The following is a 19,308-nucleotide window of genomic DNA, read 5'->3' on the forward strand; positions in this document are numbered from 1 at the left end:
AACATAATTATTGTGATTCTGTTTTTAGGTTTTCTTCTAGTTTTTCCTTCTTCCTGGCTGCTTTCAAGGTGAAGTTGCATGAACTGCCAGATAAAGACATGCTGAAAGTTGTTTTGAATACAACTATCAAATTGTAGGCAGTTTTCCAGACAGAAAAATGACTGATTTCAAATCCCATAACAGACTCATGAGCCACCGCAGCCTTTTGAATCTCGCCGTGTTGTTCGCTCTCACTTCACCAGTCTGGAGCACAACACACTGAATACCTGAGGTTAAAACGGGGCGAACCTCCTTCACACTGCAGTAGTAATCTAATCAAGTCCAAGCACGTGATGTTAGCAATAGTGTGTGCTAATCAGAACAAAGGTTGTTTTCTTTATTTATGTTGCTTGAATCCTTCCATACATTGTAATGATGTTAAGTATCCACATGTCCAAATGTGCCAGGGTGCGTTCTGGCTGTCAGGGTGTCCTAACTTCTGTGATTGTAATTTTAGGAAGAGTTAACAGGGACGACCCGATCAGGACCAGAAGCCTGTCTGTTCCCTCTTTCCTTGGTTCTTGTTTGTACCACCGTCTCTCCTTCTGTTTTTTTTTCTTTTCTTCTTGTTTGTAAATTAACAACCCTCACAAACGCACATATACACACTATCTATTTGCTCATATGCGCAATGTCTCCGTATTCTTCCTCTTTTGACCAAATCCTGCATCTCTGTGGGTTTACGTCGTGGCGCTTTATGCAGGCTAATTGTAATTTCATGATGAGTCCCTCATTGCATTTCTGCCTCACAGATTGAGCTGAGGCTGCATGAATCAAACTCTGCTGCTGAACAGCTGCTCCTCCGTGACAGCTGCAGTGACCAGAAGTCCCTTCCTGCTGCCAAAACACAAGGACTCCTCAGCTGGACCCACAAGAATGTCCCTGAATGTCCCTCTGCACAGCAGCTTCTCTACATGCTCACATTGTTTTGAATGTTAAATGTGTGTGTGTGTGTCTGCCTGTCTGTGTTGTTCGCAGCATATTTGCGTGTGTCAGACAGACTCCTCCATTCAGACGCCCACCTTTCTCACACCTCCTCGCCTCACCGGTGACTCAAACTTAAATTAGTTCTTGTTTCTCTCTCCAGCGCTTCCTCTGGCATCGACCAATCAGAGCAGAAGTGTCCTGCTGAGAGTACCTTTATGGGCACTTAACGATAAAAGTCATCAATAATGACTCAGACCTTCAACACGGCTGCTCTAATGTGATGTCTCTCTGAGAACAGGGCAGGCTGGTTGTTATTTATATCAGGACTGAGAACACTGATGAAGCCAAAGCGAAATAGTTTTAATATTTCACCCTTAAGATGTTTATCGTTTCACTTTGTTGCAAGCAGCAAATCCTCTCGATTGTAAACAAGCAAGAAAATCCTCTGACGAGGGAACATTTTGCTCAGAAAGCCTGTGTTGACTCATTTCTAGATAATGGGGCTGATGAGTCAGAGGCTCGGTATAAAAGTAAGGTGTCATATTTAGCTAAAATTAGTCCCAGACTAAGTCGGAACTGATGGCCAGTCCAACACTTCGGACCGCCACCAGGCCAACAGGTCGGTTTATGTAGGTCAGCAGGTTTGGAGCTTGTTCAAGTTGAGGCTTTGTTTTCCAGTGGTTGGTTTACAGAAGCATGTTTTAAAAACCAGTAGAAAGAGTTTAAATTCATCCAGAATTGACATTTAGTGTTACGTGATGCATTGCATGATATTACCATATGGCTGTCATTCTCGTGCATCATTTAAATCTTCATACACAAATTATTGTGCTGCTCGTTTTCTCCATAAAACAAAGCGCATCTTTTCTAGCAGTTCTGAACTATCGATGAAATTCCCACGTTTTTGTTTTTGACAAAATCATCACAGCACAAATATTAGCCCACTTAATAAAAGGCATAGTTTGTGCCTTGATATGTTACTCTTTAGTCATAGAGAGAGAGGGATGTTGGATCATTATTTTTTCTAAATCTCTGGATTATCTGGATTCCTGGATTCCTCTCTTCAACTCACCGCTGAGGTTTTCTGCCGGGTTTCCGTGTGGAGACGTGGCTGGGCCACGGTCATGGAAAACAACAGATTTTGAGTCTGATAAACCATTTCTGTGTTGTTTGACTAAATAAATGCACTCAAACTGAATTCGTTTTGTGGTTTCTTGCACGCCTTTACCAGGATGCGTATGTGGTGTTTGTAATCATTTGTTTTATGCTATGCTTTGTGAAGAAAACTACACTGCTCAAAAAAATAAAGGGAACACTTAACACAATATAACTCCAAGTAAATCAAACTTCTGTGAAATCATCGATTGACAACGGGGACCCTTGTCGGGTCAATCAGTGTTGCTTCCTAAGTGGACAGTTTGATTTCACAGAAGTTTGATTTTCTTGGAGTTATATTGTGTTGTTTAAGTGTTCCCTTTATTTTTTTGAGCAGTGTATTTTGTGGGGAAAAGGCAGAAAGAAAGTGTAGCATTTATATAGTGAAGACATACAAATTGTTGAAAATAGAAGTGTAACTTTTTAAGCTTTGCAATCTGCTGCAAAACCTCTTAAGCTGCTTTTTTAAAATTACTTTTTAATGGTTTGCCTAACTTGAACTGTATATTTATTAAAGAGTCTCCCACAAGCGTCTGTTTTTTCCTAAGGGTCAAGGTTTGGTTATTTTAGCAGAGCTGTCTAAACTTAGATTTTAAGTGGGGGGTAAGGTTTTAGTGTTGCGCCTCTGTAGGGCATTCCTGGTTGGTTGTTAGCAGAAGTCTTTTTGGTGTCCACCCTCAGCAACGTCCAGCGGCAGCTACAACAGATCTGCTTCATATGCTGTACACGCTTGATCATATTTTACATTTTATTTTAAACTCACAATGTTTTACAGTCAATTAATGGGCTAATAATGACTAAACTGAGAAAGCAACTTGTTCCTTGATTATAAAATCTGTCATTTATCAAAGAAACAGTAGTAGGAGTTTGGTCATATTTAGAAATACAGAATGCATTAAATATTTTCCAGTCTGACAAAAGAAGCAGAAGTTGCTAAAATAACTAAATGAGGACTTTAACACAACTTTCACACTACAAATGTGTTTCTTAGTAACTATAACAGCTGGTGACAGTGGTTTATGGGTGGGATGGCTCAACACCCAGGGCACCATTGTATCAAGGAGTGGCATAAATGCATATGCAGTGCTTGCATTTAAAAAAAAAAGTGTCTGGTTCTGATTTTGAAGTTAGTGCTGGGAAATAAAGCCTCAGAATAAATGCATAGAAGGAAAGTAAGCTAGAGAGAGATGTCTGGTTCATTTAAAGCCTCCACGCTGTGATCTGATGATTGCACTCTTTACAGAGATAGGAGGTAAAGATGCGGGTGTGAGTGGAGTCATCTCATGACTCAGACCAGGCACGAGGCACGACTGTAGCACCGCGCGCATGGACACGCACACCCACATTTTTCAGATCAGCATCCAAACTGGACTCGGTCTCGTTTGTGCGGACAGCTGATTTACAGCAATCATCTGTCCAATCTTGAGAGCAAAAAGAAAGAACTAAAGAAATAGACATTGTTTTTGATAGTTTGGGGAAACTTATTTTTTAGTTGTTCTTCAAGAAATCTAGGGGGAAAAAAAAAAGAAACGACTCCTGCAGGCCGACTGAGGGGGCTGGGTCTGGTCTGGTCTCCAGCCCAGGCTCCATATTTCAGGCACAAGTCCAGGAACGGACACCGCAGCAGCAGAGGGGTCGGTAAGGACATTTTAAAATACAGTTTTTACTTTTAAATGATTACAAAGTTTAAGAAGAGGGTTGCTTTTCCAAACAACCATCAGAGTTAAGCTATTCGCGCCGTTAAATCGATAACTAGACATCGATTTAGACACGTTTCTCTCCCTGACTCTCGGAACCAGCCTGCTTCTGCTCCCCCATCAACACAGCACTGGTCCAGATTTGGCTCTGAGGTTTTCCACCGAGACGTCAGGCAAGCGGGAGGGCGGGCGGGCGGACCTCAGCGTTTGGTCACTGGTTATTTCAGAGCCTGTGATCCCCGCCGGTCGGTGCTGCGTCCTGACGTCAGGTTATTATAAGGAGGCAACGGAACCGGAGCGGCTGGGCAGACAGCGGGGCTGAAGGGGAGAAAGGAGCGCAGAAACAGGCTGGAGGAAGCCGGACCATGCTGATCTGATTCCCCACTGACAGGGCACTCTGGTAGGGCTTTGTCTTCGCTTCTTTTACGTGGTCTGTGGGCCTGCATATGAGCATGTACGTGTCGGGAAATAAGCGGAAATATTGAGCTTTATTTTTGGCATCACATCGCAAATTGGAACTGTTTCTTTAAGTAGAGGGCACAAGCGAGAAGAAGAAGAAAAAATTAATCCTCCGCATTTTGCTCTCTGGAGACTGCTGTGCCCTGTTGAGAGGCACTGCAGTGAGGGGGGTCTCTCCTGCCCATAAAGCTGGTTGAACACAATAGATTCAGGCGGTGTATCAGCGTGGTCTGCAGTGGGCTGCTTCCTTCCGTTTTCACACAAAATCTCCTGCGATTCCAGAAGAGGTGGTTGGTTAAGGGGAAATTATTCTGGTGCTACCAGGCAGAGTTGATGTGGAGAAGCCCTTTCGGTTACAGTAAAATGAAGGGGATTCCTCTGCTCTCCATCTCAGACTACATCATCACCATATCGCCATGGCAACAGTTGGTGAAACCAGCACTCTCTGTTCCCCACATATCACTTAATAGATCTCACACTAAGTCTTCAAATGAGATATTTGGAGGGTGCGTGGCAGATCCAGGGCCGGTCTGATGTTGTCTGAGGTCCTGAGCAGAATTTAATTTGGGGGCCCTCTTCCAGCAAAACCTATTACCAGTACATTTTTCTCATATTTTATTTTATTTTTTACAGAGTTAGGAGATTAGGGGAGAAAAGGTGAGTTTAATATTTTCAAATTAACTGTACCAAATCAAGTCTTTGGTGTAACTAAAAGTAAAAGTGTTATATCTGATATATGCCAGGTAGGTAGCAGATATCACTGCATTGTTGAATGAAACATAACATTTTATTGTTATGCTTAAATTAACACATCAACACTATTTTTTTTTTTACTTTAAACTGAAAATGCAATGAACTGCTCTGGGTTATTTTGAATCTTAACTGGGTGTAATATTCATTATCTTGCAAATAGAAATAGGCATTTAAGTTTAAAGATAACAGAAGAAACAAGTCAGAAATTAGACAGCACCGCATGAAACAAACTTGTGGGGCTTTTATTTTGAAGAACCACACGTCTTTCTGTAATGATGTAAAGTGTTCCAAAGGCAACCACTCAAATAATGCCGGTTCTTGTTGCTCAGCAGTTCAATAAGTAACGTGGTGACTGTGGTGACAGTTGTGGGTTTGATTCCAGCTTCCTTGTGCCACATGTTGGTGTGCTGCTAGGTGAGGCACTTAACTACAACTTGCCTTCTGATCTGTGTATGTAACTCTGCAGGAATTAAAACTTAAGTGTTGCTGCAAATTTAAAACTCTTGGGATTTTTCCAACTGATTCTTTCATAAATCTGCCCTGTGTAATTTCAAGATTTGGAACAAGTCCTCCAGGCCAGCAGGGGGCCATAAGCAGCTGTAAAGTAGGCCTGTTTGGCCAGGTCATATGGTGGTTCTCAATAGTTTTGAATGTTATTGACAAATGCCTGTATCTCAATAATTTAAACTGAAACACTGCATAGATTGTCCATACATGCATTTAAAGTGTTTATTTTTGTCAGTTTTGATTATACTGCCAGGGTCTTGGGTTGTTTGAGTTGCTTTTGTGTTTGTTTATTATTTATGCATTCCTTAGTTTCAATTCTTTGTTTAGATCAGCTGTGTTTCTGTTTTTCTTTCCTTCAGTCTTTTCTTAGTTACTCCAGTTTAACTATGTTCCTTATGTCTGGTTGTTTGTTAGTAGTTTGATTTTTACTAAGTTTATCCAGTTTTGACCCGTGTGCCATTTTCTCTCTCTCTCCCCTCACACCGTCAACCCATTCTGATCATCCATCTATTCCTTGTTCAGTAATGAATATCCCCAGTATGTATAAATCTCATTGTCAGTCACTCTTTGATGGTTCCTCCTGTTAAATCTAATTTCATTCCCATTCACATGGCTGGCTTGTTTGTTCCTGCTGTGATTTTTTTGTTTGTCTTGTTTTGCTCTGGCTCCTTGCGTTCCTTGTGATTTTTGTATTTTTTTATTCATCATTTTTTATTAAAATGTTAAAACTACTCGCCATCTCCACTTTGTTGCAACACCACACTCATCTGGTTAGATATTGGTTCAGAGCTTATTAATTAAAAAATTTGGCTTCTTAGAAAACTGTAAAATTGCAAATAACCAATAAAAAACTAATTTTGTTTTATACAGAATGTGATCTACTAAATATTTTGTTGTCAATTCATGACCAGATTTCATTTTGCACAAATTACTGCATCAGTGCAGTGTGGCTTGGAGATTATCAGCTTGTGGTTCTGTGGGTGTTAAGGAAGCTTGGGTTGTGTTCATAGCAACTTTATCTCTCCACTCTGTAGCTGCACTCTGTGATCTTGATACACTCAATGTAGAGTCTGTATCTAGATACAAGCTTTGTGTTTATCCGGTCAAATAAGGAATTTACTTTCACCTGACAAGAGGACTTTGAACCAAGAAGCAACAGTCCGCTTCATCCAGTTAGAAGTTTTAACTCAATGAATGTGACATTTTGTGTGTAGCATCCTCGATCCTTGCATAGAAAGGGCATGATGGCCCTTGAGATTCTAACTCCAGCTGCATTCCTCACATTGTAAATCTCCTCCAAACCCTTAAATATACTTTGTCTTGTAATTGTCTAAAATGTGTGGCTATTCCTACTATTTCTGCATCTTTTTCTGCCACACTTTATACCACCATTGAACTTTGGTTGGTCCTATGTTATGTTATATTTACGCTAGAAACTGAATTGTGGGTTTTCATTTGCTGTAAACCATAACAAATGTGTAAAATGTATAACTCTGTGTTTTAGATTCGTTTGAGTTAAACTTTTTAAATTGAGTAAATTAACTTTTTAACATAATTCTAAGCTACTGAGATGCATCTAGCTTGTCATTCTCTGCAGCATCTGTCTCAGAGGATTGCTGCGAGACTCTTATTGTGTCCTTGTGTCTCACCAGTGACAGCACAGTCTGAGCTGAAGAGAGGACTTCTGGGTCCTGAGAGGCGCAGGTATGGGGAAGGACTACTACAAAACCCTTGGGATCTCCAAAGGTTCCAACGAGGATGAGATCAAGAAGGCCTACCGACGGATGGCACTGCGCTTCCATCCGGACAAGAACACAGATCCAAACGCGGAGGAGAAATTCAAGGAAATCGCAGAGGCCTATGAGGTTCTCAGCGATCCCAAGAAACGGGTCATCTACGACCAGCTGGGAGAGGAAGGTGAGGAGAAAACGGGTGACTTTCTTCTTCTCCAGGTTTGAAGCCTGCAGGGCTTATTCAGTCTGAGAAGCCAGCAGGTATTTCTACTGAGTTAACTCAGGCTCAGGTCTAATATCACACAAATGTGTGTTAGTCACTCAAGTAATAATGCTGAGTTCATGCTTTTGTATTTTATGTGTGATTGTTGGTTATTATAGTGTCAACAACCCTCACCAGGTCCAATGACTTATAGTCCTCCTCAGCTGCTGTTGTGATCTGTGTATGAATGAATGTGTGTGTGTGTGTGTGTGTGTGTGTGTGTGTGTGTGAGTTCCCTGACAGACAGATGGCTCAACATCATGATGCTGCTGCGATATGAATAGCAGCAACTGCTGCTATTCATATCAGCAGTTGCATGTGCACACATGTGCACATGCGTGCACATGTGTGCACGCATGTGCACATGTGTGCACATGCGTGCACACATGTGCACGCATGTGTGTATTTGTGTGAGTTTGTTGCTCGCAGTGACCTCGTATTTCAGTCGCTGTTGCTCCGCTGGCAGCACTGCTGGAAGATCGGTGATGCTGTGAGATTTTTATCCCGCCCACGATGGATTATTTTCTCTGCTTTTTGAGAGAGATCCTCTGTCTGCCATCTCATTTCAGACAGACTTCCAAAACTTTTTTTTTATTATTTAAAATTTACATGTTTTCAGGTAATTTTTCTACATTTTTTTCCTCTGAAGTTTTAAGGTTTGGACATTTTAGTACAACATATTTACCTATCTTATCTGTAGGTACCACAAATTTCAAAGCAACACAACGCTGAAACTGACTCCTGTTTTTGGCTTCTCCACTAACTTCTAAACCTTTATTGCATACAATAAAACAATACAGTAATACTGAAAGTTGACACTGACTTAAAATATGCAGTGAGGGAATGTTTCTACTCCTTTTTCATTTATGAAATCAAAATAAGTCCAAGTGGCCTCCATATAATTCAGGTCATGAAGGGGTTAACGCTCAGAGGCCCAGGTTAGATAAATATGAATTTAAAGGTAACTGAAGTCCAAAGAGTGATGAAAAGACCTTTTCTAAAATTTTGAATGCATCTGTATTCTGTCCATATGTCAAAAACCCAAATACTGATGGGTGAAATGTTAAAATCAACATTTGACGGGTAAAATTAAAGATTAAAAATGTAAGAAAAACAGGAAAACTCAGAAAATAAGAAAAGTCAGAAAATCAAACATTTGTTCGTTCTAAATTTTACTTTTTTTTTTCTCATACTTATACACACGGTAATAAAAATATGATACCGTTCCAAGATGTTTGATGCTGGGGTCGGAGCCATGTGTGTGTTAGAAGATGCTCACAGATAGCACGAGGTTTTTAGTGTGTGTTTGTACAGTCAATAATTTCTTAGCCCTCTGATCTGTTGCAGGTTTGAAGACAGGAGGCAGCAGCTCTTCTGGCACTCCTGGCAGCTCGACGCACCACTACACTTTCCATGGAGACCCCCACGCCACCTTTGCCTCTTTCTTCGGGGGCTCCAACCCCTTTGACATGTTCTTTGGCTCCAGCCGCAGCCACAGCCGCTCCAACGGTTTCCCCTTCCACAATGACCACAGCAACGGCGCAGAGCAGGACGCGGAAATGGATGAGGATGACCCCTTTGCTCATTTTGGGAGACAGTTTGGCTTTCCCGGAGGAATGAACAATGGCTTTCCAGGGGAGGGCCGCAGGAGGAGGGGGACAACCCCGTCGGAGCGCCTGGGCACCAACCGGAAGCACCAGGACGCGCCGGTGGTCCACGAGCTGAAGGTCTCACTGGAGGAGATCTTCCACGGCTGCACCAAACGCATGAAGATCACCCGCCGCAGGCTGAATCCAGACGGGAGGAGCATGAGAACGGAGGACAAGATCCTCAACATCATCATCAAAAAGGGCTGGAAGGAGGGGACCAAGATTACTTTCCCAAAAGAGGGGGACGAGACCCCAGAGAACATTCCTGCCGACATAGTGTTTGTGCTAAAAGACAAGGGGCATACCCACTTCAAAAGAGACGGTTCCAATATCATTTATAACTGCAAGATAACCCTAAAAGAGGTACGTCCAACTTATTTCATCTCTGTTTGTCTTCTCATGTTGCAGCTCTTCCCACAGATTAGTTGCTAATTCTTTAGAGGGATTTTGATTCCCGGTGGATCCAGTCAGGCAAACACTCACTTCAGCTGGGAAGCTTTGGAACAGAAATGCCTCAAACAGCGACTTTCTAAAGCTTTTCTACATTTGTCAACTTCAACCACACAGTTTAGCAGGTCTTATTGGGATTTTATGTGGTAGACCAACATTAAGGAGTGCATAAATGTGAAGTAAGGAGAAATATTATTTTACAAAGAAAAATTGTTTGCTAATTTAAGTCAGGTATTTAGAGTAAAACAAAAATCTAAAACATGTCGGACATGTTTTAGATGAAGGACTGGAGTCTACCATCTTTGATAAAAAAAAGAAGAATATTCCCAAACTTTAAACATCTTAATCACAATAAAAGTCAAACCTGCCAATAGATTAGCATCCAGCTAAACTGACCGACCAGGAAAGGAGAGCATTAATCAAAGAAGAAGCTGAGAAGCTCCTGTGATCCACAACTTGGGTGTGAAAATATTAGTCACCTACAATAATCAATCAATCAATCAATCAAATTTTATTTATATAGCACATTTCAGCTGCAAGGCATTTCAAAGTGGTTTACATAATTGAAATAAAAACAGCATGTGACAGTGAATAAACAGTTAGAAAGACAAAGAGAATAAAAAAAGGTTAAAGATAAAAACCATAAAACCCGCACCCATTGTAGGACTTCAGTTAAACGTCTCACACCTCAGAGTTTTAGTTAAAACGGCATTTAACAAGGATTGTCACACCTCAGAGTTTTAGTTAAAACGGCATTTAACAAGGATTGTCACACCTCAGAGTTTTAGTTAAAACGGCATTTAACAAGGATTGTCACACCTCAGAGTTTTAGTTAAAACGGCATGGATTGTCACACCTCAGAGTTTTAGTTAAAACGGCATGGATTGTCACACCTCAGAGTTTTAGTTAAAACGGCATGGATTGTCACACCTCAGAGTTTTAGTTAAAACGGCATGGATTCTCACACCTCAGAGTTTTAGTTAAAACGGCATGGATTCTCACACCTCAGAGTTTTAGTTAAAACGCCATTTAACAAGGATTCTCACACCTCAGAGTTTTAGTTAAGATGTAATTTAAGAAGGATTCTCACACCCCTAGATATAGATTCGTTTAACTGGGACGTTTTCCGGGGGGGCTTTACATAGACAGTGTGAAAGAGAAATAAAAAGAAGTTAGTAACTAGATGAAAAGTAAAAATAAAAACATTAAAAACATCAAAGACATCAAAACCCACACTCTAAACCTAATTTAGCCATAAGCAATTCTAAACAGGTGGGTTTTAAGTTGAGATTTAAAGGCACCCATTCTAAACCAATAAGTTCCTTTTTTCAAAAAATTTATTTTTTCAAAAAGTCATGTGACATTTAGTACTTTAAACAGGTTTTATTTGGCTAACCCGAGAGCAAAGCGGCTCTTTAGGTTGCAACCTCCTGATCTACGACATAAGATTTTAATAAAACACTTTATATTTGCTGCGTGAGAAAATGTATAAGCGCTGAAGGCTTGTGAATATCCCTACAATGCACTTTATTCCTGGATGGGTTCATTGCATGTGGTCATTGCTGGAGGACAGGATCAGTCGGAGCAGAGTCTCTGCCACCCACATGTGAGAAAGGAAGCAGGAATGTGGTGTCCTGGTGTGACAGGCATAGAACCACCATCCTCATTCGTTATGTGCATCAGCATAAAATCATATGCATAAACACCTTAGATAGCACATAAGTATCCACCGCCTGCAAACACGTTCAGATAAAGATGGATCGTAGTGTTACAGTGGTGACAATCCCAGCTTCTATTATTGCATCTGGCAGGATATTTAATTGGCCGCTCCTACAGTGTGGAGGGCACTGGGTGCTCCGCTGCTTTAGTGTTTCCATTAAGGTTGCAACGTCCTGACAGTCAACCTGACGGTGGGTTCGCTGAGAGCACCAGGGATGTCAGTGCAGTTCTTTGTTCTCAGCTTAAGCCAATTTTTACGGTTTTTCTGTAAACTTTTCCAAATAATGAGCTAGGTAATGGAGCAGTGGCCTCACACAGCAACCCTGCACAGACTAGAGCGCATTGGAGTTTATTGAGTCATATATAAAGCTGGAGATGTTGCTTAATCAAACCTGCGAGCAATTAAGTTTGCACTTTGCAACTCCCACAGCTAAAACCGTCTCTTCTTTCCACAGCCAGATAAGAGACTTAAGTCTGGTGGAGTTAAACATGAGACGAGGCAGAGTAGGGGAAATGTTTTCTGGGGTGGGGGCTGCATCCTGGGAGTTTTAGGGAAGTGGGTCAGATGATTTAGTTTCCTAAGCAAAAATGAGCTCATATATCTCTCCTCCTTCTGCTCTGCTTTCTTCAAAAAATGCAGAGGAATGCTGCAGCGAAAAACCACAGCTTCAAATGCAGGCTGCTCACACTCCAATCTATCAAAGTGGGAAATATGTCATGCAACGCATAAAACAAGTTCTGTCACAGGGAATAATTGCTGCCATAAATAAAAGCCAGCTTGTTTCTAAGGAGCAAAACAGAACCGTTTGGATGCGTTGATGTTCGAGGTTTGAGTATTAAATATTATGTCATATTTTGACAGCTGGATTCTTCCCTAGCTATGAGGTTGCTCAGTTTTGTTTTCTGCCAGAAGCATCCCTCGGTAGGCAGCTTAGTTTAGTGCTGCCAATTCTGCTTTACCATGCTGTGACACTCATGGGAGACGTTCATCCCTGCAGCATCTCCAAAAGCCACAAGCAACAGGAGATGTAGCTCAAATCTGACACTCTGATTTCTCTAGTAAGCAAATTCTTTCCAAACCCATAGGAGACCAGTATGTAGCGATGATAATGGCTCAGTGCTCTCCGGTCAAAATTGGACGTCTGTCTTCCATCAACTTAATAGCCGCTGATGCAGACGTTGAATCTTTTCTAGTAAATTTTGTGCTTGAATGAACAGTTCTGGATTTTTGAACTGATATTTTGTTAAACTCTTACCTGCAGTAGACATCTCTCATAGCATTTCCATTAGTGTAAATCCAGATTAGTTGGACTCAGCGGCTGAAGGTAACAGCTTGTTCCACAGGAACCAAGACCAAAGTAAACTTTTGCCATCTTTAAGCAACTCTGGTGTCAAAATAGTCAAAGCAATTTATGCAAACGATGAATATGATGCTGTATGTCATTTGATATTTCTGAATCAGTCTGTATTGAACAACTCATTTTTGTCAAGGGGAAAAAAGTATCTTGAGTTCGTTAAAAATTGCAAGAAAATCTCACAAGTCAATGCAGAGCCAAATTACAAGGTGTGGACAAAAACTGATTACACAGCATAAATAACGTATTAAAAGTTTTTATTCCATCTCTATGCAAGTGAAAGAAAAAAACAACAACAGAGTTTTCAGTTTAACGCTGGCTTCTCTTTTCTTTTTAGTTTGGTAAACCTTCTTAAAGTCTTTTTGTAGTTGTCATACAGCAGAGCCACTTTAGTAGTATTGAGCCAAGAAATTACCTCCATGAAAAAAAAAAAAAAACGCATGTCAAATGTACAAAATTGGATCTTTTGTAGCGTGTTTCAATGCTCCTTTCTGCTTCAGAACATCTCCCCCACAGTTCACAGAAAGCTTGAACTCAGGTCATGTTGCAAGGCAGCTCTGTATGGTTTAGTGATGTTGTTTGCAGCTATAGATTTAAAATGTTACTGTGACATTTTATTCACTGCGATGAAAGAAAAAGGGGTAATAAAAAGTACTTTTAATACATCTGTCTCTGCACATAGCCTGGGATACAAAAACACAAAAATTACTCTAAAAATACACAAACCACAGCCTTCGTCAAACAAGCTCCTTCACTACCTCATTTACATTAAGCAGTAATGTATTGCTAAATAAAAAATAAATGAATGTTCTTCAAATATATTGATGTTTATTAATGATTTCATTAAACCTGCAGTGGAAGATCCTAGTTTAAACAGTTACAGTATGAATCTCAACCTACTGTCTGTTTTGATAAACTACAATTTAAAAAAATGATCGCAATAAATCATTGTTCTGAGTAATATTTCTTCACCCAGTTATATGTGATAATTATCCATTCCTGCTTCTGAGAGCTACTTTACTAATGCATTAATTATCACGGCAACGTTTTTGTTACATAATGTTTTTACTGTTTAAAACACGTACAGAGAACAAAACGTGTAAAGTAGAACGAATGCCTGCTGTAAAAGTAAAGCATTGTATAAAATTAAACTACCGTATCAGTTTAAGTGAATGCTATTTTGCTTTCATTTACTTCTCTGCAGCTATTGTGAACAGAAACACTTGGCATGTTCTGTTCTCAGTGCACATTTGAAAGAGGTGGCGTTGCACCTCCTTCTTCAGTTTCCTGTGTAAATCGTCATCAACGCCAGTCAACATCTTTGAGAGGACTCTTTCTATTAAGAGGATATTTATCGGTTGCATCCTGAAGCAAACACGAAACAGAATTTTTAGGTTTTAGCAGGACGGGTGTTTGGCTCTGAGAAAATCTTGAGATTTTGCTTTCCGTAAAAAATGTCAGTGTTTGTTTTGTACTGTATGTGCCAGTCTCTGTGGCGCTGTTGTCTGAGCAGAGCCTTATGCAATCACTGATCAGATGGCGGTGTGCTCTCAGTGTTATGGCAACCTGTGTCTGTGTGTAAGATCTGCGTTAGTGAATGAAAGTGTTCAGAACTGGAGGATGAGTCTCTGAGGCAGCCAATAGGCCAGGTCAAAGGGCAACCTATGCATTGGGTGACAGGACGCTGATGTCATGGCTGGAAAAACGCTGTCTGTGCTCTGAGACAGCTGCTCCGCTTGACCCGAAAGTCAATGGTCCATATTTACTTTCTATCAGACAGAACAAGAAAACCCAGCAACGCTCCCAACAGAACATTTAGCAAGTGCAGACATAGATGTGCTGAGAGGTTACGCCTGTGCAAAGACACAATCACATTATGAAAAGCTGGCAGAGTGGAAGTTAATAGTACTTGGATATTAGTTTATTTTCTTTAATGTTTGCATTATGAATTTGCTTCAGGATTCTACGGGACAAAAACAACTCCATATTGATTATAGTATGAAATTGTTTATCAGTGACCTCTTATGGCTCATATCTTTCTGCTGAACAACGTTTAAACCTTCCCCATGATAGTGTAGGTGACAACATGACATTTATTTGCCAATTATGATGTTTTTGGTCTTATTCAAATGTTCTGATCAATTGAACTCTGAGTTGTCATTAACTCTAACCTACTTAAAATACAGTATTCTATATTTGGTTAGAATATTTGGTTAGAATATACATATAAAAAGTTTCAGTTTTTATATTTAATTACTTAAACATTAAATTACTTCACAAAAATGCCAATTTTCTTTTTGGCATATATATATATATATATATATATATATATATATATATATATATATATATATATATATATATATATATATATATATATATATATATATATATATATATATATATAAAATAATTTTTTTTGTCAATCCAGTTCCTCTCTGTACAATCCAGTCATATAGTCAGATTCAGATGTCATTTTTTACCAATACTATTAAACTTAATTATGACAATTATTATATTAATTGGTAAAAAGAAATACTTTAAAAATCTTGTACTTATTATTTTGTTAATCTTAGAATTAGTCTGTATTTTTACATATACATTTCAAAGTTGCTATTTTGTTTATTTACTCTTAACTCTCCTGACCCGAACCTTTCGGATTTGTAACTGTGTCCTCATCTCCATCTGTGTCTTTTAACACCTTCCTTTTTTTATTTTACTGCTTTTCTTTGTAGCAGTTGCTTCTAAGTGTTACATAAAGTCTGTTGTTCATTCAGCTATTCAGTCACACAGTTAAAAATAGTTGTTTCTGTTCAGCCTTATTATCCCGAAAGATGCCCACCACAAAGCCTGTGAAGTCGTTAAAACCCACATCTCTGGATTCATGGTACATTGTGATAAGGAGGTTATGCTTATGTGTGTGAGTGTGTGTGTGTGTGTGTGTGTGTGTGTGGGTGTACGTGTGCGTGTGTGTGTGTGTGTGTGTGTGTGTGTGTGTGTGTGTGTGTGTGTGTGTGTGTGTGTGTGTGTGTGTGTGTGTGTGTGTGCGTGCACCGCCAGGCATGACTGTGTGGATCTGACAAGCCCTCCAACTATTCACGAGCTCAGCCGATTCCTGCCTCACTTCATTAGTCCAAGATATGAGGGTGCTGCTAAAATTAGTCCCCAGTGCAACGCTGACACACTTGTGCACTCACACAAAACACAAAGACCTGAAAACTTTTCCGATGCCAAGATCCTAATGTTCTTTTCCAGAGGCGGTTCTCCAGACCCGGCAGAGCTGTAGTCCAAGCTAAGTGATCTTTAAAGAGGAACACTCTCCGTTTTCCACACACACAGCACAGAAAACACAGCAGCATGATGTTTTGTTTTGGGGGTTGGATGAGGGGGAGGGAGATAAACTCCAGTTTTACCTCATGGAAACATTAGGTCATTAGGATATTCATGGCTCTGGAATTTCTTTCTTTCTATAGACTTTAACCCTCTGTGTTTCCTCTCTCTTTTCCAGGCGCTGTGTGGCTGCACTGTTAGTATTCCCACGCTGGAAAACCGCGTCATTTCGCTCCCTTGCCACGACATCATCAAGCCAGGAACGTTGAAGCGGGTCAGGGGGGAAGGTCTGCCTTTCCCCAAGAACCCGTCGCAGCGCGGTGACCTCATCGTGGAGTTTTCTGTCCGCTTTCCTGACAGGATCCCCCCACAGTCCCGAGAGATTATCAGACAGCACCTCCCCCAGTCGTAGGAGGACCCCTCTGAGCCCTCCACCGGCAAATAAAACTACCCGTCATACAACCTCATCTACTCCTCCCATATATGGTAATGTCCTGTGTTGATGATGCACACAACATCTTAGAAGGACAGACAAAGACTGGCAGGATCAGGATTTAATTTAGCTTTGTATGTGCTGTCTTTTGGTCTAAGCACACACACACACACACACACACCCACGCACGCACACACACACACACACACACACACACACACACACACGAGTCCCCAGACAGTGAAGCGGTGCTGAGGCTGGGCTGTGCACAATTGTGGCTTCTACCCGACCTTCTTTTCTGAACTGTTTTTTACCAATTTATCAATGGTTTTATAAGCTCTCCTCCTCTCCAATCCTTGTCTTTTTGTGAAAAGGATGAAGTTTGAGATATTTTTTTAAAAGAAATGTTTAATTAGGATTTTTTGTTGTTGTTGTTATTTTTACCTCAAGTGTACCAGCAGCTTGAGTGTTTTCAGAACATAGTCTAGTTTTAACAGAACTCCACCTTGACTTGGACTCCATGCTAAAGAAACATAGATTTTAAGTCTGTAGGCTCATTAGTGTGGTCGACCTTCCCCAAACAAGTAGACATCTGCTAGGCCAAATTTCACATGAAGTTCCACATCGCATTGCAGTTCAGACTTGGCATGGGCCGGTTTCTGGTCTCAAGGTATTCCGAGGTTTTTAAAGGTTACGGTTTCAAAACCCCCAAACCTTTCCCGTCATACTGATTGTACTGTTTAATGTCATTTTATAGAGGTATATGAGAAAATACTGGCGTTAAAAGCTACTTTTTCTAGCTGTTTGAAGCACAGAATAAAACAGAGTTGCTGTTCCCTCGTTTGTTGCTGTGCACTGCTGGTCAGCTGCTTGAAAGTATGCTACTACTGTTTTTTTTATTGCTGAAAAGAAAGAGACGTTCAGCTATCTGGATGCAGTTTCGGTATAACACAGAATGTCATCATATGAAAACTATAAGGGCGTCATTTATTGTTCTTATGAATCTGTTAGACTGTTTTAAAACTGCATCTGGTGAGCTTCAGCATGTCACAATCAACTACTTGCCCATAGAATCAGCAATGTATCATGATTATGGCATCTAGAGCAGGAGTCCCCAAGTCTAGATGCATCCCTTCTCCAACACACCTGAATCAAATAGCTGGATGGCCTCTTCTGCATGTCATCAAGTTCCAGAGGCCTAATAATGAGCCATTCATTTGATTCAGGTGTTTTGAATCAGGGATTCGTCTACAAGTTTTACTACCTTTGCTCATGACGACATTTAACACTATGGCATGCAGAATTTGGTTGCCAGACAAGCAGAGCTGCTGTGGATGTTTTTGGTCCAACAGGACGTTTTTCCTGTTTTTATCCCAACACAGTCTGTTTTGCTAAGGAATTGACAAGAACAGCGACTCAGATAGCGACCATAACAACATCACTTTATATCACACTGTAAGCTATACAGTTGCTTCATTCATGTCAGCATGCTGGATGCTTGAAAATGAAAGTGAAACTGATGACAGGACCTACTTTCCGAGTAATTCTGTTAAATGTTTTCTGACCATCACCTTTTATTCCAACATAGTCTGTTGATCCTAAAATATAAGAACAGATGGTGACATTCTGGGAGCAATAACATACGCAGAACACTGTGATTGCACATCGTTGATTCCAAAACACTCGCAATACCCACAATGGGAAACCATTTTTACACAAATACCCTTCATTTCAACATGTTTATATCCACATAATGCACTTTTCAATATGAATCAGCACGAGAACAACTATAGTTATTTGTCCTTTTAGACCTAAGATGTTACCTTTAGCCTGCATGTCATCTGTTTTTGTCATGGCTGTGAAATCAGCTTGTGAAAAACCCGCAGCTCAGAGAAATGATCCCAAAACGTCTCATACAAATAATCATCAACCCCTGATTAAGAAGCAGAACAACAAAAAGCAATATTTTGCATAATAAGCACGGTTACTTAAAAAAAAAAACACTTGTCACATCTTTATTTTGCATTTAGTTTAATTTTATGTAAGACAACCAATTTACCAATAAATAAATTAAATAAATAACTTTTCCTATAATAACATGTACCAGCATTTAGAAGCAATGCGGCTATTTTTTCCGATTCAAATGAAAACAATTAGATTACATCATGCATTTTGGTCTTAAGCTTTTCGCGTAATTATCATTTGGCCCAAATTTGTCATACAATGAGGATTACGCACCGGCCCATGCCTAGTTCACATTAGCCCATCTTGGTTGAATTGAAACGACAATCACAACCTGCAACTGCAGCGGGAGCTTTGATAACAATCTGCTTGCAACAAAGGGTGCTTTCCTTCACGCCAAGCTGCTCATCGCCGATTAGCTGGCTCACTTTCTAAGGGACATACAGGTGCCTTAGCCCAGTGTCAAACCAGTAACACAGGCCACACTGTAATTTATACAAAAAGCCATGAGTGCACAACAGATGATGCCCTATGCTGTGTTAGACTTTACCATCTGGCGGTGGTAAAACTGCAAGTAAGCAATGTAAAGTTTATAAAGTACTGTAAGTAAGCCAAAATGCTTTTAGGGAGCAATTTGATTTTTTTTGTAAGTAATTTAAAGCAAAGTGCCAAACAAGTAGAGGTGGGATTTTCCCTGAGGGACTAAATGGCGGTTAGTCTGACAGCCCCCTGCTTTGTTGTGTATTATATCTTTGTTCTCTTGTGGCTTTTGAAGGCCATGTCTTGGTGCTAAAGTGAGCAGTGCCACCAATAAACCACACTGCTTTGTGATTTGATGAGGCTTCTGTGTTTTATACGTGTACAGCTAGTAGAACACC

At 40.3% G+C, this 19,308-nt stretch overlaps 1 protein-coding gene across 3 annotated transcripts; it reads left to right on the forward strand.

The window, feature by feature from the left end:
• The first annotated feature begins 3,465 nt into the window (after positions 1-3,465).
• Positions 3,466-18,427, forward strand: dnajb5 (DnaJ heat shock protein family (Hsp40) member B5). Of its 3 annotated transcripts, none has more exons than XM_008418797.3 (4): positions 3,466-3,759; positions 7,190-7,454; positions 8,880-9,544; positions 16,214-18,427. In XM_008418797.3, the coding sequence occupies exons 2-4, from the start codon at positions 7,244-7,246 to the stop codon at positions 16,445-16,447; spliced, it is 1,110 nt and encodes a 369-aa protein (XP_008417019.2). In that variant the 5' UTR covers positions 3,466-3,759; positions 7,190-7,243; the 3' UTR covers positions 16,448-18,427. The 3 variants fall into 3 exon arrangements, with proteins under 3 accessions (XP_008417019.2, XP_008417018.2, XP_008417017.2); XM_008418796.3 differs by lacking the exon at positions 3,466-3,759 and adding an exon at positions 4,019-4,218; XM_008418795.3 differs by lacking the exon at positions 3,466-3,759 and adding an exon at positions 5,339-5,444.
• Positions 18,428-19,308: the final 881 nt, after the last annotated feature.

The sequence above is a fragment of the Poecilia reticulata genome, chromosome 9 (genome assembly GCF_904066995.2).
Source record: "Poecilia reticulata chromosome 9, P_reticulata-male-v2, whole genome shotgun sequence".
Classification (NCBI taxonomy): domain Eukaryota; kingdom Metazoa; phylum Chordata; class Actinopteri; order Cyprinodontiformes; family Poeciliidae; genus Poecilia; species Poecilia reticulata.